The sequence below is a fragment of the Bombus bifarius genome, unplaced genomic scaffold, assembly GCF_011952205.1.
Source record: "Bombus bifarius isolate JDL3187 unplaced genomic scaffold, Bbif_JDL3187 scf7180000007991, whole genome shotgun sequence".
In the NCBI taxonomy this organism is placed as follows: domain Eukaryota; kingdom Metazoa; phylum Arthropoda; class Insecta; order Hymenoptera; family Apidae; genus Bombus; species Bombus bifarius.
Window position 1 is genome coordinate 385740 of NW_022884372.1, and position 27747 is coordinate 413486.

At 33.8% G+C, this 27747-nt stretch overlaps 1 protein-coding gene across 7 annotated transcripts in view; it reads right to left on the minus strand.

The window, feature by feature from the left end:
- Window positions 1-27747, minus strand: part of LOC117205475 — a 202616-nt gene that overhangs the window by 66532 nt on the left and 108337 nt on the right. For 6 of the 7 annotated variants that reach the window (XM_033443898.1, XM_033443899.1, XM_033443897.1 and 3 more), the window contains 2 exons: window positions 14456-14676; window positions 1490-1720 (listed from right to left, as the gene is read on the minus strand). In XM_033443898.1, the coding sequence (XP_033299789.1) occupies window positions 1490-1720; window positions 14456-14676 (452 nt within the window). The remainder of the gene's footprint in view (window positions 1-1489; window positions 1721-14455; window positions 14677-27747) is intronic. The other variant, XM_033443902.1, reaches the window with a different exon arrangement.

Sequence of the window (27747 nt, forward strand, 5' to 3'; positions counted from 1 at the left end):
AAGACATATAATGAATACATTCTATAATTCTTAATCTAAGGTTTAATTCTGCTACGTTCTCTAACCATTTTGGATTTCAAAAATTCACTATGCTGAGATATTTTGATATTGGCTTTTCGGAATAAGCATTTTGGGCTCAAAATGCAAGTGCAAAGTCCAAACACGATTTCTTATTCCGAAAAGTTTATCTTTCCAAGCTTCAGAAAAATATGAAGGGATGATTGTTAATATATGCGATCTTCATTAAAGATTTGTGTTAAACTTTTCCTCGAAACATCGAGAATCCTCCTATTCGTTGAGATGAAAATAAGCTTGAAACAGAAATTCGGACACCGCAGCAGTCTTAATCAATCTACTCAATGACCACAGACGTATCTCTTCTCTACATACGATACTTGGACGTTTAAATGTACACTTTTATCCAAAACTTTCTTTATTAAATCTCGTGACCTCTGCTAAGAAATGCAGCCATCCCTTAGAGTCCACGATTGAACCGTAACCCACGAGCAATAGCTATATTGTCTTCCGTGTAAGTAGCTACGAGTTCGTAAAAATGTACCGTCTGTGTGTGCTATGCACAGTGACTCACGAACATGTTCGCATACTCCTAGAAACTTTTTACGTATATATTGTACGAAACATTTTAAAATTTCATTAGCATTGTAACAAAACACGACTATCGCAACTATATTGGTAAAATTTGAAACGAAATTGAAAATATATATAGAAGTTACAAAATACAACCTTCAGCAACCTAATTCATTCGTAACTTCGATGCTGCGCCGGTGCAAAATGCAAAATGTATATACTGGAAGCATACACTTCACACAAATTACCAAGCTATTTGAACAGTCAAATATTCGCTGTATTAGTAATCCAAAATATTTGGTCAGATCATCTTTATCAACATTAATTGTTTCAGACTGCTATCCACGACGTACATTCGTTTTTCACTAGACGTGTATTTGCAGCAGGTATCTCGCAGCTTCTATATATATTTTTCCATTAGTTTCGAATTGTACTATTACAGTCATGATAGTCGTGTCCCATAAAAGTGCTAACAAAGTTTCACACAATTTCGTATAATGCACGTAATATTAAGTTGAGTAAAACTTTACTCGCCGTTCGTTAATGCACATACCTCGAAAAATGTTATAAAAATTAAAACTTACATCTTGATTATAGATAGACCTTACGCAAAAAGTAACAAGATTCGACGTGCTCTTTTAAGAAAACATTAATGTAATCCGACTTTGATTAATAAAGTTCGAGAGAGACTTTCTTCTAAGAACACATTACACAATCTAACATACAAAAGAAATTCCATGGCAAGTGTTCGAATACTTGCGTGAGCCACTGTATACCATCATGTATGTACAGCAATGTACACGTGTCAGAGTGGATAGTGGCGTGTAAAACGAGTTTGCAGAGTGACGGGTGAGAGTGCAATTCAGAGGTTACCGTCCATATCGAGCAATGACGGGAGTACCTCTTGATCTTGCGTAGGGAGGAATATAGCGCCATGACGGCGCGTACGTTACTCCATTTTTGCGAGCCCCTTGTACTACGGGGTCTCCTGGCTGCAGCTGGTATCTCTGTATCGAGGCCATTGCTCTCCAAGGATTCCGAGGTCGTTGAGGTTGCGCTCAGTTCCGGGGCGTCCTTCTCCAAAGACTCTCCGTGGCTCGAGAAGGTGCCTCGACGGTACAGCTCCGATAACCTGCGAAGAAGACAGAACCCCGACGGGTTGCCTCTCTCACTCTCTTTCTCTCCCTCTCGTTTAGCCCCATTCGCTCGACTTCGCGGGAATTCCTCGCTTTCTTTCGTTCTTCCCTCTTATTTTTCCTCTCTTTCCTCCCATTTTTTCTTTCTTCCGTCTCATTTTTCCTTTCTTCCCATTTCTCTCCATTTTTTTTCACTCATTCTCCACCTTTCTCTCGGTTTTCCTTTCTTCGCTCGCTTTTTTGTCTCACCACCACTTTTCAGCGTCACCTTTCAACAATCGCACAAACTTTCACTCTCACTAGCATAGTGGTTTCGTCGAGATGTTACGCTCACACACATACCCTCACGTTCTTCTTTCTTTGTGTGTATGTTTTCGTAGATATAGTTGGGATCAATGCCTTTGATCGTTTATGTTAGGTTTCTCCAAATATTTTTAGATACGTGATTTTGTTTTCGTACATGCGAACGACAACCATTCGAGCGACTTCAACAGTTGTTGGATGTTCTTTCGATAACTTGGATTTAAGACACGTACACTTATAACCAGTTAACAATGAAAATGGTGTTGATTAGTTTATTAACGTAGATATTAAGAGTTAATGAATATTGGAATCAAAGTACAGACTATATAAGGAATAATTTAGGATAAACCGGAAATAATAACTAACTTCCTGAAATACTGAAAAGAAATTTACAAAAATATAAAATACATGTAAAAAATTATTTGCGTTATCAAGATAGCAATTAATCGCACAAAATATTCATAATTTTGATATTATCATTTATACTTTTTAAAGAATAATCATCGAATAACTATGAAATCAGATATCCTTCTATTAATTTATAATTTGTTAGCTGGTCAAAGACTTCTACTAAACACTCAAACATACTTGGTCTCATGACAAAATACATAGTATGATTGAATAATTTTAAACAGTCAAAGATTTTGGTTCCAACTACAATTATCGCATATGCTGCAATAAATTAGGGAGAATGTTTAATGCTTTCGTTGTCAGAATACACGTTATTTGATAAATACGACTCATTAATCTTCCTTTTGATTAGTATAACGTAGTTATACTAATTGTGCTGTTACAGTAAACTTGTGCGACCATGCTCTTTATTTTAAGTCATTAATATTGCAATAAACATTGTTTGTGTGATATTCATATTTCTTTGCTAATTAATATATAGAACTTAGCCATGAATATAATTCTACGTCTTAAATGTGCTTTGATAATCGAACGAATCTACGACAAAAGGTGCGTTAAAATTTCTAAGATACTGAGTATAAAAATCTGAATTTAGTGTACTATTTATAATATTAATTACTCACAAATCAAAGTCCAATTTTTTATTTGTATATTCTGTATATACAAAATACTAAACTGTCATGTTTAATATCATGCAGTGCAGAGAAATCAAAATATTTCTAAATATCCAAGGAAGATTAACGACTCCCCTTAAACTCGGATCGCGTGATTCTACGTTCATAATGATTACACAATTTAAGCCGAAAATAATGTCAGAAAATCGCCCAATCTCTTGCCTCATAATACTGTGGTATACTCGTGTACGAATTATGATTTCGATACAGCAAAAGGAGATTTTATTATTTCTTAATAAATTTCTAGTTTAGACTCCAACTTTAATTTCAATTTTTCTATCTGACGATTAATGCATAACCACAATACGTCATTGGATATAATTTGTTCATACTTTATATTTAATATAGCATTGCAATTACGAACAGATAACAATTACTAAAAATGAAAAGATTGTAAGGCAAGGGGTTAAGAAAATTTTGTCTTTCGGTTGTAAATGTAAATGCACGAGGTTACGAGGCGACAGTATTTCTCCCTCATTGTAAACAATCTACGTAGAGTAACATGCCAAAAGCATCTCTCTCTCTCTCTTCTCTCTCTCTCTCTTTCAAATGACCCGAATTACTCTATAATACCGTCCGAGAAGAGAAGCGTAACTAAATTGCTTTCTTTTTTTGATGTGGATTTTGATCGTTTGCTAGTGAAACTCTTTTATTTTCTACCATCTCGCTTCAAGTATCCGGCATATTGTATTAAAGCCTTCTATTCAACGTTTCCATATACAAGAGCTCGCTCTAACCTTTGATTCTTCAATGGGGATCGTTAACAGGTCAAATAATAAAAATTGATCGTCCATTCTCCCTCTTTTTTCCGCACACACCCTTTCTCTTCCTTTTATCTCTCACTCTTTCAATTTTCCAGCATCCTTCCACTAATGTAATTTCGCACGCACGCGATCACATTCACTCATTTTACTCTGTGTCCGTCTGTCCATCTCCATCGCATTGTAGAATATCGAGTTTGTCTTTCCCATGGCAAATCTCATCATCCGATTCAACGGAACACCAATTCCATTTGTTTTCCATGAACCGAACTAACGTCTGCACTACCATCCGCTGAGGAAATTCCTTTTCAGTTTTCGATTTCTCAATGAGAACACGATCGACGCTAACGAAGTCGTGAAAATTTCTCTTCAATTTTTATCGTAATGTTTTCTCGCCGGTCTTTCGTCGTGGGTGATACGCGATCGACACTGATGAGTCATGAAAATGAATGTTCGGCACCATTATGTATTCTTGAGTGGTCGGTCAACGTGATTAGTTGAGACCTACCTTTCTGCGGAACACGGCAAGCCAAGAGTTCGCGAGATATCGAGTCTACAGGAATACCTAATGACGGTGGTCTTCGTGAGCAAAATGAGAATCATGGTGGAAATGTCGAAACGCTAGGACGACGTCATGAGTAGAGGAAGAGAAGTATTAAGAAAAGGGGAAAAATTAACATGTTACAATTTTACATTAAGCTGCGAGATGCAAGTAAAAAGGAGGAAGCGTACAAAATATTCGCTTTAAGTTTCGTACATTAATATGTCATACTGTCAGTAATTTCTTCATTCTTTAGCGATATTCTGTAAATTTGAATTTTAACTTTAGAATTTATGGATTTTTTATTACATTGTAATATTGTTCTAATACGAACTGCTTTATCCTCGAACTGTTCGGATCAATGAGGATCTACCGTATTCAATTTTACTTTATTTTAAAATTTACCTTCATTGAAGCACCTTGGGCAAAATTGTACTTACTTCAAATTCTAAAAAACTTTATTCATCTCTTCAATTAGAAAAAAAGGGAAATCTTCGATCAATTCTTCTTCCACCCAAGAAGCAAAATTATTCAATGTAATCCTCTCGAAGGAATTGAAAGAATATTTTGTAAACGTTTCAGTTTGATTCCTCGCAAGTCGCTCTTCTTCTTCTTGCCTTCATGTTTCTTCTAGTAAATTATAAATTTCTCTACGTTTCAATTTCTAAACAAACAGCAATTCGCAATTTCTCAAAAATTTCAACGCTTCGATCTATCTTGTTCGTACATCGGAAATGATCGACGGGCGCACATTCCATCAGATTCGTCGACCAATAAATTTTCAATGCATTTAAATGTTCCGTTGAGAAATTCACAAAGCGAGGGGGGCGATACATCGCACGAAGCACAGAGATAGAACGATCACGAGTAATAAATTTGGATTTGGTTAACCAGAACTTTTATTTCCTCTGTGATTCCCTGATACTCTTAAAGATCGACTTCTTGCATTAAGATGGACACCGATATGTTTCTATACCCAAGAACCTACCTCGTCAGATTAATGTGGATATTATGAGCTATGGCATTGGCTAATGCACTGGCCAGATATTGATTCTGCAAATTGCATGGTTCGTACTGCACGCGTGGTAATTCATATTGATCTTGATGTATTTAGCATTGAAGCCGAACATTGTGTGCATTATGCAATTATTAGACATTACAGCAGACAATACAGATACAGTGGCTGATGAAAGAAGGTGTAATAGATAGCTACGAAGAAACTCTATAATCTTATGAAATGGAATTATATTTGACAAAAACAATTAATAGATAATATTATGCAGAGTATTCACGCTGTTAATTTACAGTGTTTTTCCCATAAGTGATAGATTTGAGAGAAAAATTAGAGAAGTTTCACTATTTTTGATCAAAAATAACTGATCTGAATAGATTTTCTAAATTAGTCGTAATTTTTATACAACTGGAGATCGTGAATTTACATATTCGTTTAGAGATAATTATATCGTTTTAAGAGTTTGTACTTTAGTTTAAATTTTCCGCGCATCCGTCAAACTTCAAGTTTTCAAAGATGAACCGTATTTTGATCAGAGTGTGCACTGTGCACTCTACATCTCTTTAATCTTTCCAAGTTATATCGTAGTTTGATCTTCGTCAAACTTTTTAATCCATCTAACTTGTATTTTATTTTGATCGTCCTGCGCACTCATCAAACTTTTTAATCTCGGGAAATTACGTTATATCTTGATCATCAACCATATTTCATAGACTTTCTTTATTCCATAATCGTAATTGCATTTCATAAATATACAACAATGTATTACAAATATACTGCATCGTAACGTTTAATTTTTTCGAAATATTATATTGTCTTTGCGCACTTACTTCAGAAAATCTTATCCGAGTCATTTACATCGTTGAAAATCTTTTAGTTCATGAAACTTATCTTATTTTAGTTATTGCAAATAATGCACTGTAACAAACGTGAATCAGCAACATGACAGTCAATTTGTTAAATAATCGAGGTCGGTTTCAACTGGACTAGCAAACAAGGGGCAACAACATCGATCGAATCGTTTGAAAATTTTCCACCCATCGGTATTTCTCGAAATCGTCGCGTTCAAGCGTCAGTTCACCCTTTTGCGATTCTGCTCTCGGTCACGTATCTCGTTTTGATCGCATTGTTACGCGGCTACCCTCACCCATTCATGTATTTCCCTTTTTTTTTTTTTGTTCGTACCGGTGTAATTTCGCGCGGATTTGAGGAGAGACGGTTGTATTATAGTCTGGACCAGATTCACGATGGTGGACGAATTACGGCCACGTATATGATGGAACATCAGGGGCGAAACGTGAAACAGAACTGGCACGTAGCTGGCCTTAATCTGATGGAAAATGAGGGATTTTCTATGTGAAATACGAAGCGTCGGCCACGGTGTGCGCACGGAAAAAATGTTCTCGCTCTAATTACCACGCAATCCATTCCCTCTGTTGAAAACGGCGGACGAAGAGGGAAATAGTGCGAAATTACGTTTACTATGAGCGAACTACGCGATTGTCGTGCTTCAAGTTGCGTTATTTGTAGCGTGAAGAATCTGTTAAGAGGTATTTTCACGGATCTTTTTTGCTAAATTCTATGAAACACCATGTTAGTGTCCCAGGGTGCCTTCAGACAATCAATGATATTGTCAACATTTCAAAATTCTCAACGAAAACGCGATTCGTCAATAAATGTCGACAATATTATATGGACAATACGTATTGATCCTTTTAGTTGAAAACTTTGAAATATTGACAATATACAGGTATCCAAGAATAAATGCAGATGCCTCATCAATGACTATTTTGCTTTTTCCAGTTGTGCAGATGTGGTTCATATTTACTAGAAACTTTGTTTAATTTTTTGACCAAATGTTTTTATGTCGTCAGTGATCTTCATACGTTGATGTTTTATTGTAAAGGAAGACCCGTTATAACTCGAAAACAAAGTGAAATAGGATATACGTTTATAGGACACCCTGTACATTAATAGTCAGAGGACACCGTTAGATTATGTCACTTCTATTGGGCGGGAATCCGTATGGTTCCAAACAATAGTCTAATCAACACAATGATTTATACATCCTCAAGAACTATATTTTGAGCACGCTTGTAAATCCAGTTTTCTGCCGCCCAAGCGTTCATTTATCTCGACGCTAAAGATCTTATCCAAGACAATAATGCCCGCTCGATAGATGATAAGAAAATCAATTACAATCAAACGATGTATTTATATAGTCATATTAAATTTATAGTCTCGGAATGGCAGCGACAATCATAGATTTAACACAGATGGTAGTGACGGATAGCTCGAAGCAGCTAATATTGGATTCCGAATGTCACGGTTTGCTTTTTAGTATTAGACTGATTAAGCTATCGTTTATATATGTTATAATAAATTGATTCATTCCTCCAAAAACTACACTTCATATAGTCCATATATAAAAATTTATATGTTATTTTCTATCTTTTCTTTCATTTTGTTTTATATTTTTTTATTTTTATACTTTATTCATTTATACATTCTTTTAAGGTAGTTAATTTATGGTGATTAATTATTCTTATTCGTAATTAGAAAAGTTATTCATCGCTAATGTTTCTGTCATAGGATCAATTTTTTTCGGGTTATGTTATCAATAAAGTATTATAACACAAACTGTGATGTATCCAAAACTCGTAATGGTAATTCAAATTAACCTTTCGAATGTTTTAGTAAAATAATCAAATCGCGATAAAGAAAAATTTCACCTATTTTTGACTTGAGCTCTGAATAAGTATCGCTCAAGTATTATGGTAATACCTGATAATTTTCCTATTTCTTAATAATTGTTTCTTGTATAATATGTTTCCAAATAAGAAATATTAATTGTTTATTTCAAACAATTTGATATATTCAAGCAATATTTTTTTGTTTCGCAATGCCGCGAGAAATTATAAATAAATTCTTATTTCGCAAATTTCTCCCAGAAAGAGAGAGGCGAGTTTTGTTAAATAAAAAAAAATATAACTACATATACTACTTGAAATGTTGGCTACAAAATAATTCTTATTTTGGTTCGTATCTGTAGACGTAACAATGAACAAGAATTTAATAAAACTAAGCGTGGTAGTTTAATCCTGTACGACATAGTTATCCGATTGCGATGTGCAAAAATGTTCAACAAAAATAAGTGGTAATATCTTTGCAACATGATAAAAGAGAATAAAAATACTGGTGTACGAACACGCATTGAACACAGAGGAACTCGACATTGAATAAACGACAGTTCTGATTCGAGAAGATGAGGAGTTCTTGATACGCCTACGTAGAGATTCGAGTCGACTTCCTACTCGAGGATCGGCAAAGCTTGTTAAATCAAAGTTGCAGGAATTTGTTGCAAAGTCTTTCGAGAGCTCGACTTTTGATTAAAGCTCCCAGATGGTATGCCCTTATTGCGTCTGACTGGAAATAGTAACAACGTAGTCCAAGTAATTAAGCATATACTTTGTTAGGGAATGAGCTACCTAATTTCTATTGATTTCCCATGAAATTTTTTTAACTCATCTATATGTGGTTTTTATGCAATTATTCTTAATTTTTCTTTTGATGCTTGAAGCTAAAACAAGATGAAAATCAAGAATAAAGGAATTGCGTTTCCAGCTTTGTTTTTTGTTATTGACAATTAAACCTATACTAAGTCTACAATTAATTCCAACTTTATATAATTCTCCTAACATTTCTCTTTGGCTGTCGAAATGGTTCTGTCCTTCCAGAACTGTTTACCCACTTATCGAACACCCTGTATAGTGAACATTTGCGTCGTCTTTAGATTATAAATTTTCATTTTTTGAATTTAGCTTTTAATGCATGCAGTGTAAAAACGTGTCAGTTAGATACTAAAAGGATGCTTCGATTCAAAGCTAAGGCAAGCCACGTATCTCGTCGCACTCGAATATAAAATGTAATTGGCTTGAAAGTAATTAACTTGCCGTTCGCGAGAGCTACACAGCATCGACGTTATTAAATCTCATTAATGGTATTAAAAGATCTTGTCTGCTGTGGTATAACGCGAAAAAGACTGCGAAATTACTTCTGAACCAAGCTGATGACACGACTTTAATTTTGTTTACTATATATATATTTTTTATCTTTTTCCTCCTGGTGGCCTCAAATAAAGATTCTTTTTACCAGAATTTTTCATTTATATTTTATAATTTGATGACAACCTTGGTATTACAATTAAAAAGAAGATAATCAGGTAGGAATAGAATCTTAAATATTTTTCACTTATTTTTATATAATTATATGTCTTATATAATTACACAATTATATTCTTGAGTTTAGTTACAGTTTCTTCTTTCTTCATATGTGTATAATATTTCATTTTGAAATAATATTATCTTATTTTTCCTCCGCGTATTATACGCTGGTTCAGTGCGGATTGTAATTATTGTTACGGAAATCAAGTGTCGACTAAAAAGCACTGATTGACGTTAATTTGCAAGTGAATCGAATGAAACCAGTTCGAGGCGAGATTCATTCTCATTTTACACGTTGACTGAGCAGTCCCAGCAAATTTACCTTAATTTCCCTTCACATGCGTAACACAGGACCGTAAAAAATGCGACCCGTTTGCGAGAGAGACTGTTAAATTGAACGATCACGATAGTACGTTTCTGTCGCTTTTTAAATCTAGCAGTCAATTTGTCTGTCGAAAATGTTCAGTGACATAATGCAATTAAAGTAAAGTATTCGAGTAATTTTATAAAATAAATATATCACAAAGACAAAATAGATAATTATTGTATTTTACACAAATGAAAAGCCAAAAACACAAATTTTTATGTCTTTTTTATTTCATTTTGAAAAGCGAACCTTTTATCGTATAGTAACTTCTTACTGCAAAAGAATATATCTCATTTATCAGAATTTGTATCGTAATAGTATTTACTCTAAAATGAATTTGCAAAGAAAAAGAAACGAATAATAGTTAATTTGTTGCAAAAATAAAATTTGGTACAGCAGTGTCAATTAAGGCAGATTGCTCAGAAAATATCTGTTTCACGGAGAATTGAAGAAAATCTCGTTGCATCACTTTCTAATTTTATGGAGGGCTTAGAGTAGTTGAATGAATGAATTTTAATTATTGTGTTAAATATTCAAAAATATTTCAATCTTCGCCTTCGGTGCGACACGCGCAATAATTTGAGCGTAACGCACGTGAACTATCGCAAAGTGAATAATTCAACTTTCGCTAGATCTAATTAATTTCTCTTTGAGACAGATTACTTTCAATTAATTTCACTTTAGAGGGAAGTAAATGTAACTGTACTTCCTTTCATTTCATCTTTGTTAATGTTGCACGAAGTTTGCGCACGAAACGCACCATTTTTGTTATCCCTAGTTTCATTTTCAATTTGCAAATTGTCGATTCGATCTGACTGTTCGACAGTATCTGTCTTTCGGATTAACGCTCTCGTGTCATCGTGTGAAATAAAAAATACAATATCTTCGTGCAGACTCGAATAGAGCTATCCGAAAATTTCCTCTCGCGTTACTTTTTGTTCTGTTGCCAATATATTGACCAATTCCATCAGTTGAACTTTTTTACTGTTTCGTAGAATATTAGTAAAGCTGATTCTTGATGAAAGGAACTATACTCTTTGATAAGTTTGTCAATTAATCTAGTACGATTTCCTAGTAAATTTATATCATCGTTAAATTCCTTCGCCAGGTACTTGAAATTAGTGTCACTTCAAACATATTTTCGATAGAACATCGTCTTTATAAGAAGGCAATTTCTCACCAAGTATATAACCGTAAAACGTTCAAGAAACTTGTCAAAATTGGTGACACGTTTTGTGCACGTTCCTGTCACGGATATCACGTACTCGTAGTTACGTGCTTGCAAGCACAAAACTTGTCCCCATCGGCTAAGAAAGCTGGAATTCTATGTTATGGGGCTTTACCTCCACGAACAAGAAGCTGTATTACGCGCACGGTGAATGTCTAGAGAAATGGAAGTGACATTTAACACATCCTTGATATTTTCTCTTGCATCATTAATGTAACGAAATGTCGACTATTTGAGCATTTCTATTTAAAAATTCCACCAGCAGAACGATTTCCAGAAATTTTGCAAAGGCAATCTAAAACTGTGTAAAAATGGAAATGTAGGAATTTCTTGAATCGAAGGTATTTCCTGTATCAAACGAATGATTCTGAACGATCTCCTTGATATTTTTCTCTGATAACAGATATAGTATAATTACGATTCACTAAAGAAATTAGCAAATATATGATTTGATATTATTTTGTTTGAATAGTTGAATCTAAAACTAATGTCTTCTCGTGCCAATCGCTTTTTTATATGCTTCTGTGTAACTTGAAACTATTTCAATTATTTTGAGTGTTTTGTAAAGAGAATCTTTATGCTGCTATTTCCTTAGGAAAAGCATTTTTCTCTGTTTCATGTGTAAATAATATTTTTATAATTACACGTACTTTTACAGCAGAATAGGAAATTAATTTAAAGAAATGAGTATCGTAAAGGGTCGAGAATAATTATTACACATATAATATTATTATAATAATTACAATTATAATAATATAATAACACATAATTATTATACATTTAAATCAGAAGTGACAAAATCACTCTTCTGCTCATTTTTTAGTTGTATCGGTAAATTGGCTAGCCATCAATTTCCATGTTCAAGCAATTCGCCGCGACAAGTACTCGCAATTGATTTCCATGGACTGAAACTTACTTCTAACACAGATATCGATATTAATCCAGGGTTGATTTAATCTTCGTGCCATCAAGAATTTCAATGCTTCTGAACAATTTCGATTCCCACCGTTTGGTACGTGACTAATATCATTTAGTATTACAACAGATCTGATGTATATGCAAATTTATATCTTTATGAATATAGTTAAAGAAATGAAATATAGGTAGAAAATGGTTCCACTTACTAGGTATTATAGAGAGTACTATATTTTTGATATTTCATATATCTTTGCAAATTATCTGCATTCTGTGCATTTTTGCATCTTCAAATATCCTATAAATGCAGGAAAATCTGCAGTTGGATTATAACATATATATATATATATATACAGATGTATGTATGTATACATTTCGAATTTATTATATAAGCTCCTGATAAAACCTACTGTACACGTATTTTAACGATCGAAAAGATATTCAGGATTATAAATTCTACGAATCTATTGGACATTAAAAGACTTAGAAGATTTTTATTAAATCTCCAAGGACAAACAATTTTCGTTTGTTACGAAGCATTTATTAATCTCATTTCTACTTCCTTTCATTTCACATTCACTTTTTCTAAAAAGCTATTATTATATTTTCATTTCTTATAAAACATCATATTAACAATTTTGTTTCTAATTATACTTTTTTAGATTGAAATTAATTTTAATTAAAGTGTTCACAAATTAATATGATCTTATTCTCTAATTGATGGAGTTTACTTTGAATTAATAAATTTTGAATTGAAAACGCCATTGTAATATAACAAATAGTGAAGTTTATAGTAAAGCTATCAAATGTTGGACTGTTAATTAGTCCATTTATTTTATTAAAAAACATTTTATTCTATAGGTCTTGCTTATATCTTTCGAAACTAATGTCTGCACGAAAAGTAACATATTTTTTGCATATTTGGAACATATTGCGATAATTCAATGTGAATATCGAACACTACTTTTCTAGGATAATTTTATTACCGAAAATATTTCCGAAATTTATTAAAGAGCGAACTTCTAGCATCTAGAATTTCTATATTTAAAAACCTTCGCAGAACGAAATAAAATTCTAATCTGCGTACCCTTCGTTTCCATCATTCGCGAAGTATTTTCCTGCCATCACTCTCGTTTCACTCGAATTCATTTTCCACTGGAATTGGTCTGTTGGTCGCAACGTGTCGAATTAAAATTCTCGTGGGTTCTATGCTTCGTACGGATTATCGCCCGTGTTGCCACGAATAATTCGGGGCGCGTTTCAGGCAAAATTCACTTTTTGTCATATCTTTCTTTAAATTTGAACATTTTCCGAGAAGGCGGAAGAAGAAAGCGGAGACATATAGAAAGAAGATAGATGAGAAAATAGTGAAATCTTGCTGCGGTCTTGCTGGAAATTATTTTTCTGCGACAGATATTCATAACGAGAACTATCACTCCTGTTCCTTTGATAGGTTTGTGAATTTTCTGGTTACGAGAGTCGCTTTAATAATTCGTAATTTTGCAAAACTATATTACTTTAAAAAGAAATTTTTGGTAATTATTGAAACGATGTGTTTTATATGTTCCATTCTTAAATAGAATTCTGAAAATAAGTTTTGTTCTTACAGTTCGATTTAAGATTATTAGATTACATAATAATTATTCTTGAACCAGAACGAAATTTTTTCGTACTAAGTGCAATATAAGAAAATACAAGTTTTCCTCTCCATAATCTAAAAAATGTAACTGCATGACAATTTTCCCGTGCTTGATTCCTTTTTCTCAAGGATACTTAAAATACTCTTTTCTTTCCCAAAATTACGAAATATCTCAAAAATCAAAATACACGATAGAACAGGCAAAGATTCAAAGACCGCAACAGGATGAGAAAAATGCATTATGAGTCACATGATGATACAAAATGATTCAAATTAATGAACAATGTTTCTAACAATTACGATATTGATGAATTTTTTGCGAACGAGAGGAAACATACAAATCCAGCCAACTATTCGAAGAAATCAATCATCAGTGCCACAAGAAGTCCATCATCGATGTTACGAATTCTGGAGAAATCATAGACCAACCCGTATAATCGATCTACAACCCGAATATACACATCGAGTCACGCAATCTTGGCTGAGAATTCAGCCAACGATCCTCGATAGAACTCTAAAACGAAGACGTGCTCTTGATCTTAGAGCTTCGTCGCTCGACGTACAAGGAAGCGTGCGGTGTTTGGTAGGGAGGATCGTTCCAAGGGAAACACCGATTAAAACCGTAAAATAAGGAGAAAAAGAATCGAACTGACTCACCGCGTTCCTGTGTGGCCATTGGAACGTCGCCCGCTGCTTTCCTCGTCTTCTTCGTCTTCGTCGTCCCTCGAGGTCGCCAATGAGTGGGGAACAGAAGAGGGAGCACTGCTACCGGAGTCGGGCCCTGGGCCCATCCTCGAACCGGAAGCACCGCTGCAGCCCGCCGAAAACGTCGACAGACCACCCCCTCCCTGGCCCTCCTCGTTCTCCGCACGATCCACCTGAACAAATTTTCAAATCTTTTAATTTTCTAATGGTCTTTATTTAGATTACTTTTCTGTTTGTCTGTCTAGATGGAATTTTGTATGCGAACAGCTCGAAAACTGAAATTTTTCTCCTCTGTTCTCTTAAATAAGCTTTTTGGACGAAGAAATTTCTAACGAAGGCGAGCAAGGCAATTCTCTTATGATTACGAGGTAAAAATGGGAGAATATTTGGCTTAAGTCACGAATCCGAGATTTATGTAATCAAGTAGAGAATCGTTGAAACTGTTAAAATTCTGAAAACCTGAAAGAACTAAACTAATGCAAGCCCTCCAGGTTTTTATTTTTAGTAATACGACTTCGACAATTGAGTGATACCTTGTTATATGGTTACCGCGTGTGCTCAACAAATACAAGTTTCCCCGTATATTATTATTACAGTCGATTACTTAATGATATCTAATTAGGACAACTATTTCCTTCTTTTTACATACATTTTTAAATAAAAACCAGCTTTTTTATTCTTTTATTTTTATTATTTTTATTCTTTTATTATTTTATTTTTTTATCTTATTCTCGTGTAATATCGTAAAGTAGTTTGAACTAGAGATCGGTTGAAAATAGAAAAAACCGTGTACGTCGTCCTTCTGTGGTTCGTTTACATTTAAGAGCGCCTATGTGACTAAAGTCACCTAGTTCTTACATAGGTATGAGAAAAACAATAAACAACGTTAGATCAGAAGGACGGTTTCGTGTTTCAAGGTGGGACGACCGAAAGGTCAGTGTGTGCGAGTCGAAAAGTGTGTGTGTTGCGAGAGGCAGAGCTAATCGAGTCGTCTTAGAGTCGTTAGAGTTAATCGAGACACCGAAGAGTAGAGTCGAGAGAATTGATCGAGTTGTTAGAGAGAGAGAGAGAGAGAGAGAGAGAGAGAGAGAGAGAGAGAAAGAGAGAGAGTGTTAGATTCGTTGTGACGAGAGTGGCCAAATAACTGTAAAGTTATTTGATATAGATACAAGTATCACATTTAGTTTCAGTTAAACAAACATCGTTTCTGTCCAATTTATATTTGTATAAATTTAATATTAATAAATTGTAAGCAATCGGGAAAAATTTATATCTTAATTTTCCGATATTACACCCGCTTTTAATACTTAATATAACGATTAAAATCTGCCAGACAAACGTGTACTAAGTGGGTTTTGACTTGATAGACGTCTATGAGGTTTTATTAACCCAATAATTAATCTAATCCGATACCATTGGTTATGAAACATCTCCAATCAACAAATCAGCAGCTGATAGCAATTCGAATTTTATCAAACGAAAGTTAAAGAAAAAATGTCAAGAAGAATGTCGTTTACTATAACGAATCGGGTAGTGCCAGCTCCCCACGAATCTTTTCGAAGCTTTCACTCGAATTGACCGTTGCCGCTTGTTAGTGCTATCATTAATAAGCCTTCGGGGGTTTGGATGAGTGGTCACGTTTTGGCGAAAAGTGACTTCTCCTCGATAGTTGGCGAGAACAATTAAATTGCTTTAACCCGTCGCGGTCGACCTAATTTCATGAGAGGACTATTAATTGAACGCATTATAACTTGAAGCAGTGCTCTGTTTCTATTAACTCCTGGCCATTATCAAAATCTGTTAGTAATAATTAATTTATTAAACAACCACGGAAGGACGAAGGGGCTAAGCAAACGAATTGCGTTTGACTATACCGAAGGCTAAAGAAACGTCCAGCTCTAACTATGTAACATTTTTTAAGTTTTCTGAATGAGACAAAATATTTTAAAACTTATGTATCGTAAGATCATGGATCAACAATCACAGATTATAGATAATCATTGGTCAAAACTCTTAAGACTGTTATTACGTTTACTTCAAAATTTAGAAAGACAGTGCGTAAATTATGTTCCGATAACTCATTTATAACTTGATACTTTATACGATAAAGAAAGTATACATTACTATGTATTATATTAATAATTTTACTGAAATAATTAGTAAAATTGTTAATAATTTTACACCGAGTATCCAAGTTTTATCAAAAAATAAGACACGTCCTAAGGCTTTTGAAGAAGAATGTAAACTTAAATAAGTCTAACTTATTGTGCTGTATTTTTATATTTCCTGTATTATGTTTATAGAAAAACAGCCTATTGCGCTATATTTGTTTTCCAGTTGTTAGCTAAATCAACTCTCAAATGGCAACTGAGGGAATAGAACAACTTAATCAGCGAAATAGATTGATCAATTTTAACTTCTCGCTTTTTCCATCGATTGCAGGATGAAAAATTAATTGAACGACCTAATTAACTGTACAATCACATAAGGTGACGTAATAATATGAGTAAAACGCGCTTGGCTATATTTGAAGTATCGATCTCTCTATCAATAAAGTGTGTGCACTTGATGGTTTCCTAGTTTCTTTATTGTGTGCTCGGATTACGTCAATTTTTTCATGTTTCACTGCGTTATAGTGATTCAATAATGTTACATAGAATCTTCGATATTTTCAATGGACTGGTTTATGTAATATGAGCGTTTAATAATATACAGTAGAAAGGAACTGATCATAAACTGTGTACATTTTCACATTGCATAACATTTTAAACACTTTTAGGTATCGAATAATAATTTCGCATTTGAAATGTAATTTTAACATTCGATTACAATTTGATATGTATGTAGTACTACACACCACCAGAGAAACATCTCGATTTTCAAATTTTAAATGAACGCACGAAAATTTTATATAAATTTAAATTAGTGTGTAAAATTCAGAAATAATGAAAACAAACAATCGCATTTGTATTTTGATACAGAATAAATTCAAATCACAAGTTTGTGGAAATATTTTAACCTGCGTTACGAAGACTATTCAAAGTTTCAGATTTAAAATGAATCCATAAAAAATTGTAATTCTTTACATTAACGATTAATATTCAGTGGCAATGAAAAAAAAAACAAATTCACTTTAAAGCTTAAATTTAACTTATTTAACTTATCGAGAACAAAATCGAATTTAAAATTGAACATTATCGAGGACAATTTACGTACGTTTTTTAATTTCTAATATCGTCTGAGTTTTGCAGAGTCTGTGGTATATTAACCGCTTAAGTTTCAGCGGAATTCGTTAGGAAATGCGATACCATCATTCGTGTTATGGAAACTCGTTCATTTGCCGTATAATAAAACGTGTTCAGAAGCGAGCGCGGGTGCAGAACTTGGATTTTCTCTTGCTCCCAGTCAAAGGAACTTTAAGCTACACGTTAAACGCGAATTGAGAAACTTTAGTTATCGCAATATACGCGCAACAAATTCGGAACAAAATAGAATTTCGCGATATAATATTTCTAATTTTACGTCCCATTTCACTTATTGAATCTACAAAATTCTACACTATTCGCCAAATGAAAATTGAAATCATCAAGCAAGATAACGTCAATGTAAATCGTAGATCAATAATATGCGAAATTAACGATAACATAATTATGGAATGATCAGTCTTTACTTTAACAAAACATATGCTTATTTAACATCGACTGTGTGTCTCAAAAAGGCAAAAAATAATATTCTAAAGAAATAACAAGTACCCTGAGTTCGACAATTAATGCCCGAAAATAAAAATTTTGATTTATCCATATTTGGTGGAGTTTGAAGTGTCATTAATTCTTTTCGTGGAACGTTCACTTATATATATTGTTGAATTATTATATTGTTATATCTTAAGCAAATTCAATCTCACGATAATTACATCTTAATTTCGAAGATAATAGATATGAAAAATAATCCTGTTATTTATGAAAATAATCGCAAACGGAAAAGGGTAGATAATTAACTTTAGCAGAATCTTTCGTTATCCTTATTTTCCTTATTCCTGTTTCATGCAGCTGGCGTAATATTTTACTTACACAGTGGCTTTAAATAGAAACACTGCGGAAATTTCGTCCGTGTTCGAAGGAAACTGCTGCAAAAGCTGGTTTCATGCTTCGGAGGAGATCTCGATTGCCCACAACAAGACTGTGTGTCTCGCAATTTTTTCGCTCATGAACTTAAAACGTTCTTCCTTTTTTCAATTTCCCTATAGCAAATTTCCTGTGGCAAGTCTGCATGATTTTCTAACATTTTAAAAATGGGATTTTTACTTCACCATTCTACTTCCACACTAAGGGAAAACATCTATGCTATTTAGTTCATTGCAGGTTGAAAAGTGATTGCGAAGAACTGTTTGCTTTGTTTGTATAGAGGATATTATACCCCAGGAGAAAGCTGTAGGTTTTCATGAACACAGCGTTGATAAGATCGTAAGTAGGATACTGAGTTTCCAGTCATGGACAATCTTTGCTCATTACACATTGATTAAGAAAGTAACTGTAAAAGAACCACCCTGGGAGGCTAAAATAGGTAAAATATAAAGATCTTTTTCACAAGTAATTACAACGAAGTTCCACTGTAACTATTATTGCAAGAATATTTATTATAATACCTTTAGAAGTGATTTCAATATAAAGATAAAACTATCATTAAATATGTTACGGAATAAGAGTGTAATGCAACGCAACGAAATGCAATGCAAAGCCTAGAACGAAGAGTGTCGTTGAAAAATGTTCTTTTCCTCTATTTTATAATCTTGTTCACTTGCTGCAGGCAAACACCGTACACTTTCTTAAAACAAATTTAATCGCGTCAGTCCTAAAACCATCAATTATCATACTTCCTTTTTTCACATCTGAATCTGAAGCGTTCGGTCCATCCATGCACATGTACTTAGTGCCACTTATTTGATACTAAAACTGTTACGATCGTATATACTCAATTATCTCGGTGAATAGTTAAAGATATATCTATACAACAACTGTAGAAAACTATATTTGTAGAACAGCTTCGTTCCACAATCTACAAACATATGAACGCGCACAGTAGCGTATAGAAACTTCAGGAAAATTTCTCATTCGACGCTGTTCCAAAATATACATGTATATAAATATATATGTGTTTCACAGATTACGCGAACCACGATCTTCTGCATTCGAATGTTCAAACAGATCCAAAATGCTCGAATTCGATGTGTCGCTCGCGTGTAATCGAGGGATTATTAATCCCCGAACGGCACACGAGAAATCGCGTCGCGTTGATTCACGTTAAGCTTTATGAAAGTCGTCAGAGGGTTGACTCGATACGAGGTGAGGACACACCGTTGCCTTTAATACGACATTAAATCCAAGAGGTTTGACGGCGCGACGAAGCCTTCTGAAATTGACAAGATGAAAGATTATCCTGAGTTAATGCTAAAGATTAAGTTGTGGAAAAACGTGATGTTTATTTCAGGCGTGATTTTTTAGAGTATCCTTGATTTTTTAGCGATCAAGACAGAACTGAGGTAAAGTTATCGTTTAATGGCTGTGATGTTAATTATAATTAATATTATTTAATTTTATTTTTATATACATCGTTCATAAATCATGCAATTCATAATATATTTAGAACGAGGATAAGACAAGATATTTATGAAACGTTTGTAAAAGGAAAATTAAATGATAATATGTGTGTAAAATCTCCATAAACATCGTATAGAGAATAATATTTTATTCGATGTAGATGAAAGAATGGAATTGAATTTTTCTCAGTTTCAATTTGTAATAATATTATTATTATTATGTATACATTTGCGTTTAATGTATACTATAAGGTTAGAATAACAATCCTTAAGGTAAGAAAAGGTATGCTAACTAAATCAATAATCCGCTGTGCCAAAGAATCTGCTTGTAACAGACGTAAAATATGATATACGAATATAAAATAAATATTATTATGATTTCAATGTATACTTAATATCCAATAAATATCACGAGGGACACCGCAAGGAAACTTATTTTTGCGTTTCATATGAACTATAGTAAATATTGGGTCGTCCGAAAAGTTTCTTTCGTTTTATAAGGAAATAATGGATGCACAACATTTTCCGTTTTATATTATTTTATCGAATTACATATGATCCATTTTTTTCTATCAAGATAAAGATCACAACGTTTGATAGATTAGGTTTCATGTTTGTATAAAAATGCATCGTTGTAAAAGTCGTGTCTGTAAAAGAAATACACTTTCCGGACAACCTAATACATGTCCAACGGGATAGGTCCAAAAAAATAAGCAAATCAAAGCAAAGAAACTGGGAAATGTTTTGAATCATATCAAAGTACTATTAAATTATACAAAAGTTATTACAGACACGTCTAATTGATAAGTATATAAATGTTATAATAAATTCAGTGATGCATATTAACAAATACACATGCTATAATAAATACAAATACGCTTTTACAGTCAGAACAAATGTACTTTCTATAACTACTGTACAGCAGTTAACATTTAAACTGTACAAAATTCCAAATTCTCCCTTCCAAAATATATATATCTGGGGATGCCTCTAGCAAAAAGTGAGAACCCTTTGAAAACAGTGCGTGAACCGAGTGTTCACGGCACGTGTTAAAGCGAGCCTTCATAATCGCCAGGCTGTATCTGCAAAGAACAATGGACGTCGGATCTGCAGACAGCACGTTTAGGTGGATTCTAAACAGAACCTCGGCATCCATCACTTCTTTTTGCAGCGGCAGCGAGTCGTTGCCTGGACAACATTGTCCACGACTTGGTTGCGCATCGATGCTTGGTTGTTCTCAGAATGAAAATCCGCGACATGAGACGAGACTGTGATTGTCTTTGGCACATACGAGCGTGTGTAACGCGCATCGGGCGTTCTGTTGTTTCTAGCAAGAGTTTCACTAGGTTGAAAGCTTCACGAAGAGTGAGCTTGTAGTTAGGCGTTCGTTGGACAATGAGTAAATGCAATGCAAGACATGTACGTGCAGGGAAAGATATATAGTACATACAGGGTGTCCCATTTAAAACGTATGTCTTTGAAACTATTCAGGATGCTGTGTGAAATGTTCCGAACAAGAGTTAAATGATTTCGGAAAGAGCTTAACATGTTGTCAGTACCTTTTTGTTCATATGTATAGGATACATATGAATTGTTCACAGAACAATGGAGTGTTTAACTTCACCTTTTGAAATTTTCGGAATTTTACTGCAAACGCGTTTCATTGTTGCTTATTTTATATAATTTCACCAAATTTTCCTGCTTTATGTTTTTGTGTGAGGTTAATCGATTTGGCAGAGAAGCGATTTATATGAAGCTCAGAGTTATTTTTTTATAGAACCAGATAATTTTTTATACATTAATCTTGACATCCCCTGTAGAATGTTGTTGAGTTATTTATATTGAGCAAAGTGATTACTTAGCAGATTTTTAAACAATTATTTTGTGAAACCTATCGTATGAAAAACAAGTTAAACAAATATAAAGGTTCCATGAAAAAAATGAAGTTGGCTTTCGTATATCCATCAAATTATGGATCCCTCGAAACCATAGAACTTTTGTGCGATACATTTTCTGGTATCATAAATAGTTTCGGAAATGTTTGCTGGGATCGATTTAACTGGGATACCCTGTACGTACGTATATCACCCTAGGTGAAGTAATGCAGTACAAAACTACGTTCGATTTGTAGATGAAACACGGTTTCCTGCATCGTACGATAGTTTACAATGGGTCGGTGGGTTACCCAACTAGATTTACGTTACGATTAGTATAGAACATTATCACTTATCTATTGCATGTATCCTGAACATTGTCGACTAAGTATACTAGGTATATCACTGCACGTATGATATGTGTAATAATATTAGTGTTATTGAATGATTTTATGTCAGTGATAACTGATTATACGGTTGTGTTAAACATCAATGGGTACACGCTATTATTTCTTTGGTAATCTCTGTATGAATTTATGGATGGATTTTCTTAATGGCATCGATAGCCGACGAGATTTAGGAGACTTCATGGGAAGAAGGCGAACTCAAAGTATGAAATTTCATCTTCAGCGATTCATGCATTCAGAAGATAATGTATTTTCTGCATAACTGATCGAAAATCGGGACACTTCGGCGATGAATTATCGTGTACATGACTCGATTGTGTGTAATAGATACGACCCGCCACTTTATCATACTTAGAAAAAGACAGTGCTAGTGAAAGAGAAGGATTAATGAAAAGAAACATATCGCTTACATAATGTTAATGCAACAACGGAATTCTTTCTTTATTTTTAATCTTCATATAACATAATTTCTACCGATGTAATTTTGAGGTTTTTCTGATTAAAACAAGACCAAACACGATATAATTTGAAGCATACCTTTTATATGTATTATATACATATAGATATATAAATATAAATAAGCATATTTATTATATGCGTTGTCCGTTGTGCGTACCATACATGTATTGTCCCGTCCGGTTTTTGTGTGAATCTATTACCATTGCAGTCTACCATTTTCACAAAAGACTGGAACTGTCACTTTGTGAATAATGTAGACATTGGCCAATTGCCAGTCGAAACACTGAAATGTAGTCGCTTGATCCAGATTAGTCCTGAACTGGACTAACGTAAACTCAGCTTAACGTCTAAGCCACACGGATCTTTGTTTTTCAGTGCGGAGAAGCTAGTAGTTTAATGCCTTAGTACGTACACGCAGAATGAGCAACAATGATTTTGGTACAGTTGGAAACATGTCAAACTTGTGTACTGTTTATGTGGATCTGGAACCACCAGAGACCGCACTGGAGTAAACACAGTTCAACCACTAATAAATCGAGTTGCAGTGGTACCTGCTGAAAATGGGCTGGAGCATTCTAAATTCGAACCGATAAACCTGTTCTTATGAGTATACCAACATATGCAATTATTTGTTATATTCAAACAGATCCTACGTGTCAAAGGAAAAGCAACTGAAATTATTACACCTAATTCCTGATATGTGTATTTCAACTAATAACAAGAGCTGGAAAGTATAGCCATCTAATGAACCTCTTTTAATTATCGGAACTATTTGGTTATCCGAACTGTTATCCGAACTTATTTTCCGATTTGTTTGGATAAACGAGGTTCTGCTACTATGAACTGTATGGTAGAAGTTTTTGACGTACAAAATTCGAATACTGGTAAAAGAGGCAGCATTAACGTTCATTTAAAAATATTACAGTCGTTCAACAAACAGTCTATGAATGAATCGTAGTTATTTGAATAAACCGCAAGTCCGTTTTTCAAAAATAGCGTAAATATTCCGAAATACCCGATGGTGGTTCCGTTAATCGCGTTGCGTCATTGTCGATAAACAACCAGCGTTATTTTACGCCAGAGCTTTACGCTTTCCTCGTAAATCGAACGACGAGTGGCCGGATAAACGAGGATATCGACTTCTTTACCATAAAACCTAGCTTTATTTTCACCCTAACTGCAAGCTTTTCGAGTATAGAAGGGAACCGCGTAAATTGGCCAAAGGCCTCGAAACTTCCGTTTCACTTAAGGCCGATTTGGCGATCGCCGTTTTCGTCGAACCGGGCTATGCATCTGATTGGGCGAAGCCAGAGATTTCATGCTTCATGGGAAAACTTCATCGCGTGCATCGATCGACGAGAATATTGTAGCATGCACTTAGAGTGGCTCACAAAATTATTCGAACACTTACCACGAAAGATTTATATTAATATATTATATTATGTGCATTATAGAAATCTTTTTAAAATTTCGTTAATGAGACACGATTATAGTGATTATAATAGTAAAATTTGAAACCAATCCGAAAATGTATATAGAAGTTACAAGAGATTTATTGCAAATATATATTTAGTGAATAATTAATACATGGTGTAAACAGTTAGTAATCTTAAACATAGAACCAATATTATAGATGGCTCATTAAATATTGTGGTGTATTAATATAAGAAATAATTTTTCGAATATTTTGATGATCTTTGTGAAGTGTATGAATATTTGCAGTAGTATAGACATGCGAACTCTCTAATCTCTACAGAGTCAACAGTATAAATAAATCACATATCAAACTACATGCAGGAAAGTTTCTTTTAAATGAAATACACCATGCAATACTTTTATCATCAATGTAGTTTTTAATTGTACTGTAAAAATTGCAATCATTTAATATTGATCGAATAAAATATTTCCAACACAAAGCAATTTGGTTATAAAATTAAAATTTTAAAATTCTTAAGACTCCTAAAATTCTTCTAATGGGTCCTCCCTTGTTGCTTTCAATATACTTTAGGTATATATATAAAATTCTAAAGTTATTCGCGACATCGATAAAGCAAATTGATCACTTTTTGAAACTTCAGTTACGCGAATTTCTTTTTTTGTTGTTCTGCCACGTTTCCGGAGTCATACAGTGGTGTGTGAAAGTTTCCTGCGAAATAGATTTTTCACTTCAAGTTTCAAACGCGATATGTCCGCCAATATACAAAAAAAAAAAGAAAAATGTGATCTGTATGAAACCATAAATCCATCAACAATATGCGATAAACATAAAAAACTTTTCCAATATTCGACGGTAAAGAAAATAGAATAGTACGTTGCAATATCTTTCAACGTTGATCGAAAAAATTATTTGGCACCTATGATAACATTCGTAATGAATTTAGCGAACACTTTTACTTATGCTTTTACACATGCTGAGCTACCATTTTGAATAGGAAATTTAATTTTCGATTCTGGATCGTGTAGCACTGGAAAAAGAATAAAACGTGAAAGTTTTTAACATTCATGATGGAAACGCGATCAAGCAAAATTTTTGTACCGCTTCGGCTTACTTCTTAAACGCGGAGCGCCTTGAGAGAACGTGTTTTGAATATCTCTTTGAAAATATTGTTTGGTAAGTTAATATCGGGACAATTTAATTTCTTATTTACAGCGGAAAGTTAGATTCGATTTTAAAGGGAGATTCTTCGTGAGTATAAATGTGATAAGAATTTTACGTAACGATGTCCTGTAAGTTCTCGTTATATTTTATAAACTGGTAATGATACTGAAAAAATGGTTAACGCTTTAACCGAAGACTGTAAATCTGTGGCATACAACTTAACATCTAGGAAGAATAGAAATGTCTAGCCATTCTGTAGTAATATTATTTCCTACTTTATACATTAAATTTTTAAGTCGACATGAAACAATCTATAGATAGGAATTATTATGTTGTTGCATAATAAATGTCATTTTTTAACAAGGTCTCGTTTCGACAATTATCTTCATTTGTGCATTATGCTGATCAAAAACTTATTATTGTTTTATTTCTATCTTATTTTTAAGTACAATTTCTACTGATTTATATTTTTGAACAACTTCCCTGTAACTCGATAGTAAAATAGTAGACTAATTATTGAAATTATAATAATTTATTTTTTAAAGTTGGAGGTATTCGATAAGAATGTTGTAAAATGTTAGCTCTTTATTCACCAAGTTTTACAAAGTTTCCATAGACACTTTACGAAACTCTGAATAGAACTACAACATAAAACCCTTTGATCTCAGAAGTTTCATAAGAGAAAACGCAGATCACAATCTACTATTCTAAAATTCTAGTGTCAGCATAAACTAACCAAAGTTGCGCCGAAGAGCAAGGAAACTTCGCTTTAAATTTGTTCCTATAGGGCGGCACACCTCGAAAGTTTTTACGTCCGAATTGAATATCGAATCAAGTCGTATGAATAAAAATTAAAAGTTTTCGTAAGCTTCTTAAAAGCGAATATCCTACAAAGTAGACAAACATTATATATATATATCGCATGTAAATTTCATCAATTAAACGAATTTAAGTAAAGTGTTTGTAACGTTTTAGATTACAATAAACTATGATAATTGCCATAGTTCAAAGTATTGTTAAATATCCACTATCATACATCATATCGTCGATAATACATTAAACTTCTACCAAACATATTGTTGAAACACATTTTGCAGGTTTTCGTGTATATTTACATATTTCATGCGTATAAATGCTTTTTGCGCGTTTAACATGCATAAATATCCTCGGTGTAATTATAAGCGTAATACACCGAGGACCAAATAAATATTAATGAATCATGTCACTTGTTCAAGCTACGCTTTACCAAGACGATCTAAAACATTTCCTGGTACGTGGTGCACTTTACAGTGGCACTTCACATTTAAAGCTCTCCTCGGACACTTGCCTGGAAATGTTGGTACACGTGCATTTAAGGCAACGCCGTCTTAATTGCGACTTCACGGCAGCCCGCAGATCGCGGTTAACCGTCCAAACGTAATAACGAAAACATAGATTCGACTGCGGTCCGAGGAACAACCGTTGTTGACCGACGCCATGGTATACGATGAAACGAGCGTTAGAATGGTGGATCTTTGTTAAGGTTATCGGGTCCTAGGTCTGTTAATTCCGTCGCTAACTCTTGCCACATTTATTCTTGACCCAATTCCAGCTGAGGACTGCATTACTGATGGAAACTGTTTGCTAACTGATTTGCAACTGTTTGCCAGCTGATCCCGTCAGGCATAGCTGCATTTCGCCCACGAATAGACCATTTTAACGCAGAAATATTACATTACGGTGACGTCGAAGCGATATTTTGGCATTTACCGATCGTAATATGGAAATATGGACATGTTCTAGCATTATTGATAATCATATAAAGTTCTCATGCACGTGTATGTGCACCTATTGTATGTAATCACGTGTGTAAATGTTATTGATTTGCTGTGTATGTTGCGACAGCGTATGGTATTATATTTGTGATTAATCTTGCGTGGCTGTTTCTTGTCGCATTTCGAGGATCGGTGATGCGAGATGTTTTGCTGATCGACTATCAATAAGTGTTTGTTAATGAGAATTTTATCAGAACATAATAGTTGAGCTTTTTGCTGAATTATTAAGTATCAAGTATTTTAACTTTTCTTGTTAATAACGGCATTAACGTTGTTGACGCGGTGGAATTAGTTATGGATTTTCTTTTAAATTGTATGTTATAAGCTGCTTGTTTAAAATGCGATACAAAATATTCTGCTACAATTTTAATATTATTACAATTCTGAATATTAATTTTATTCACTTTTTATCGATTAATTAAATTAAAAACAAATAAATTATTATCTGCGCGAGAATTAACGTCCGTAACAAACACAAGAAATACCAATTGTATA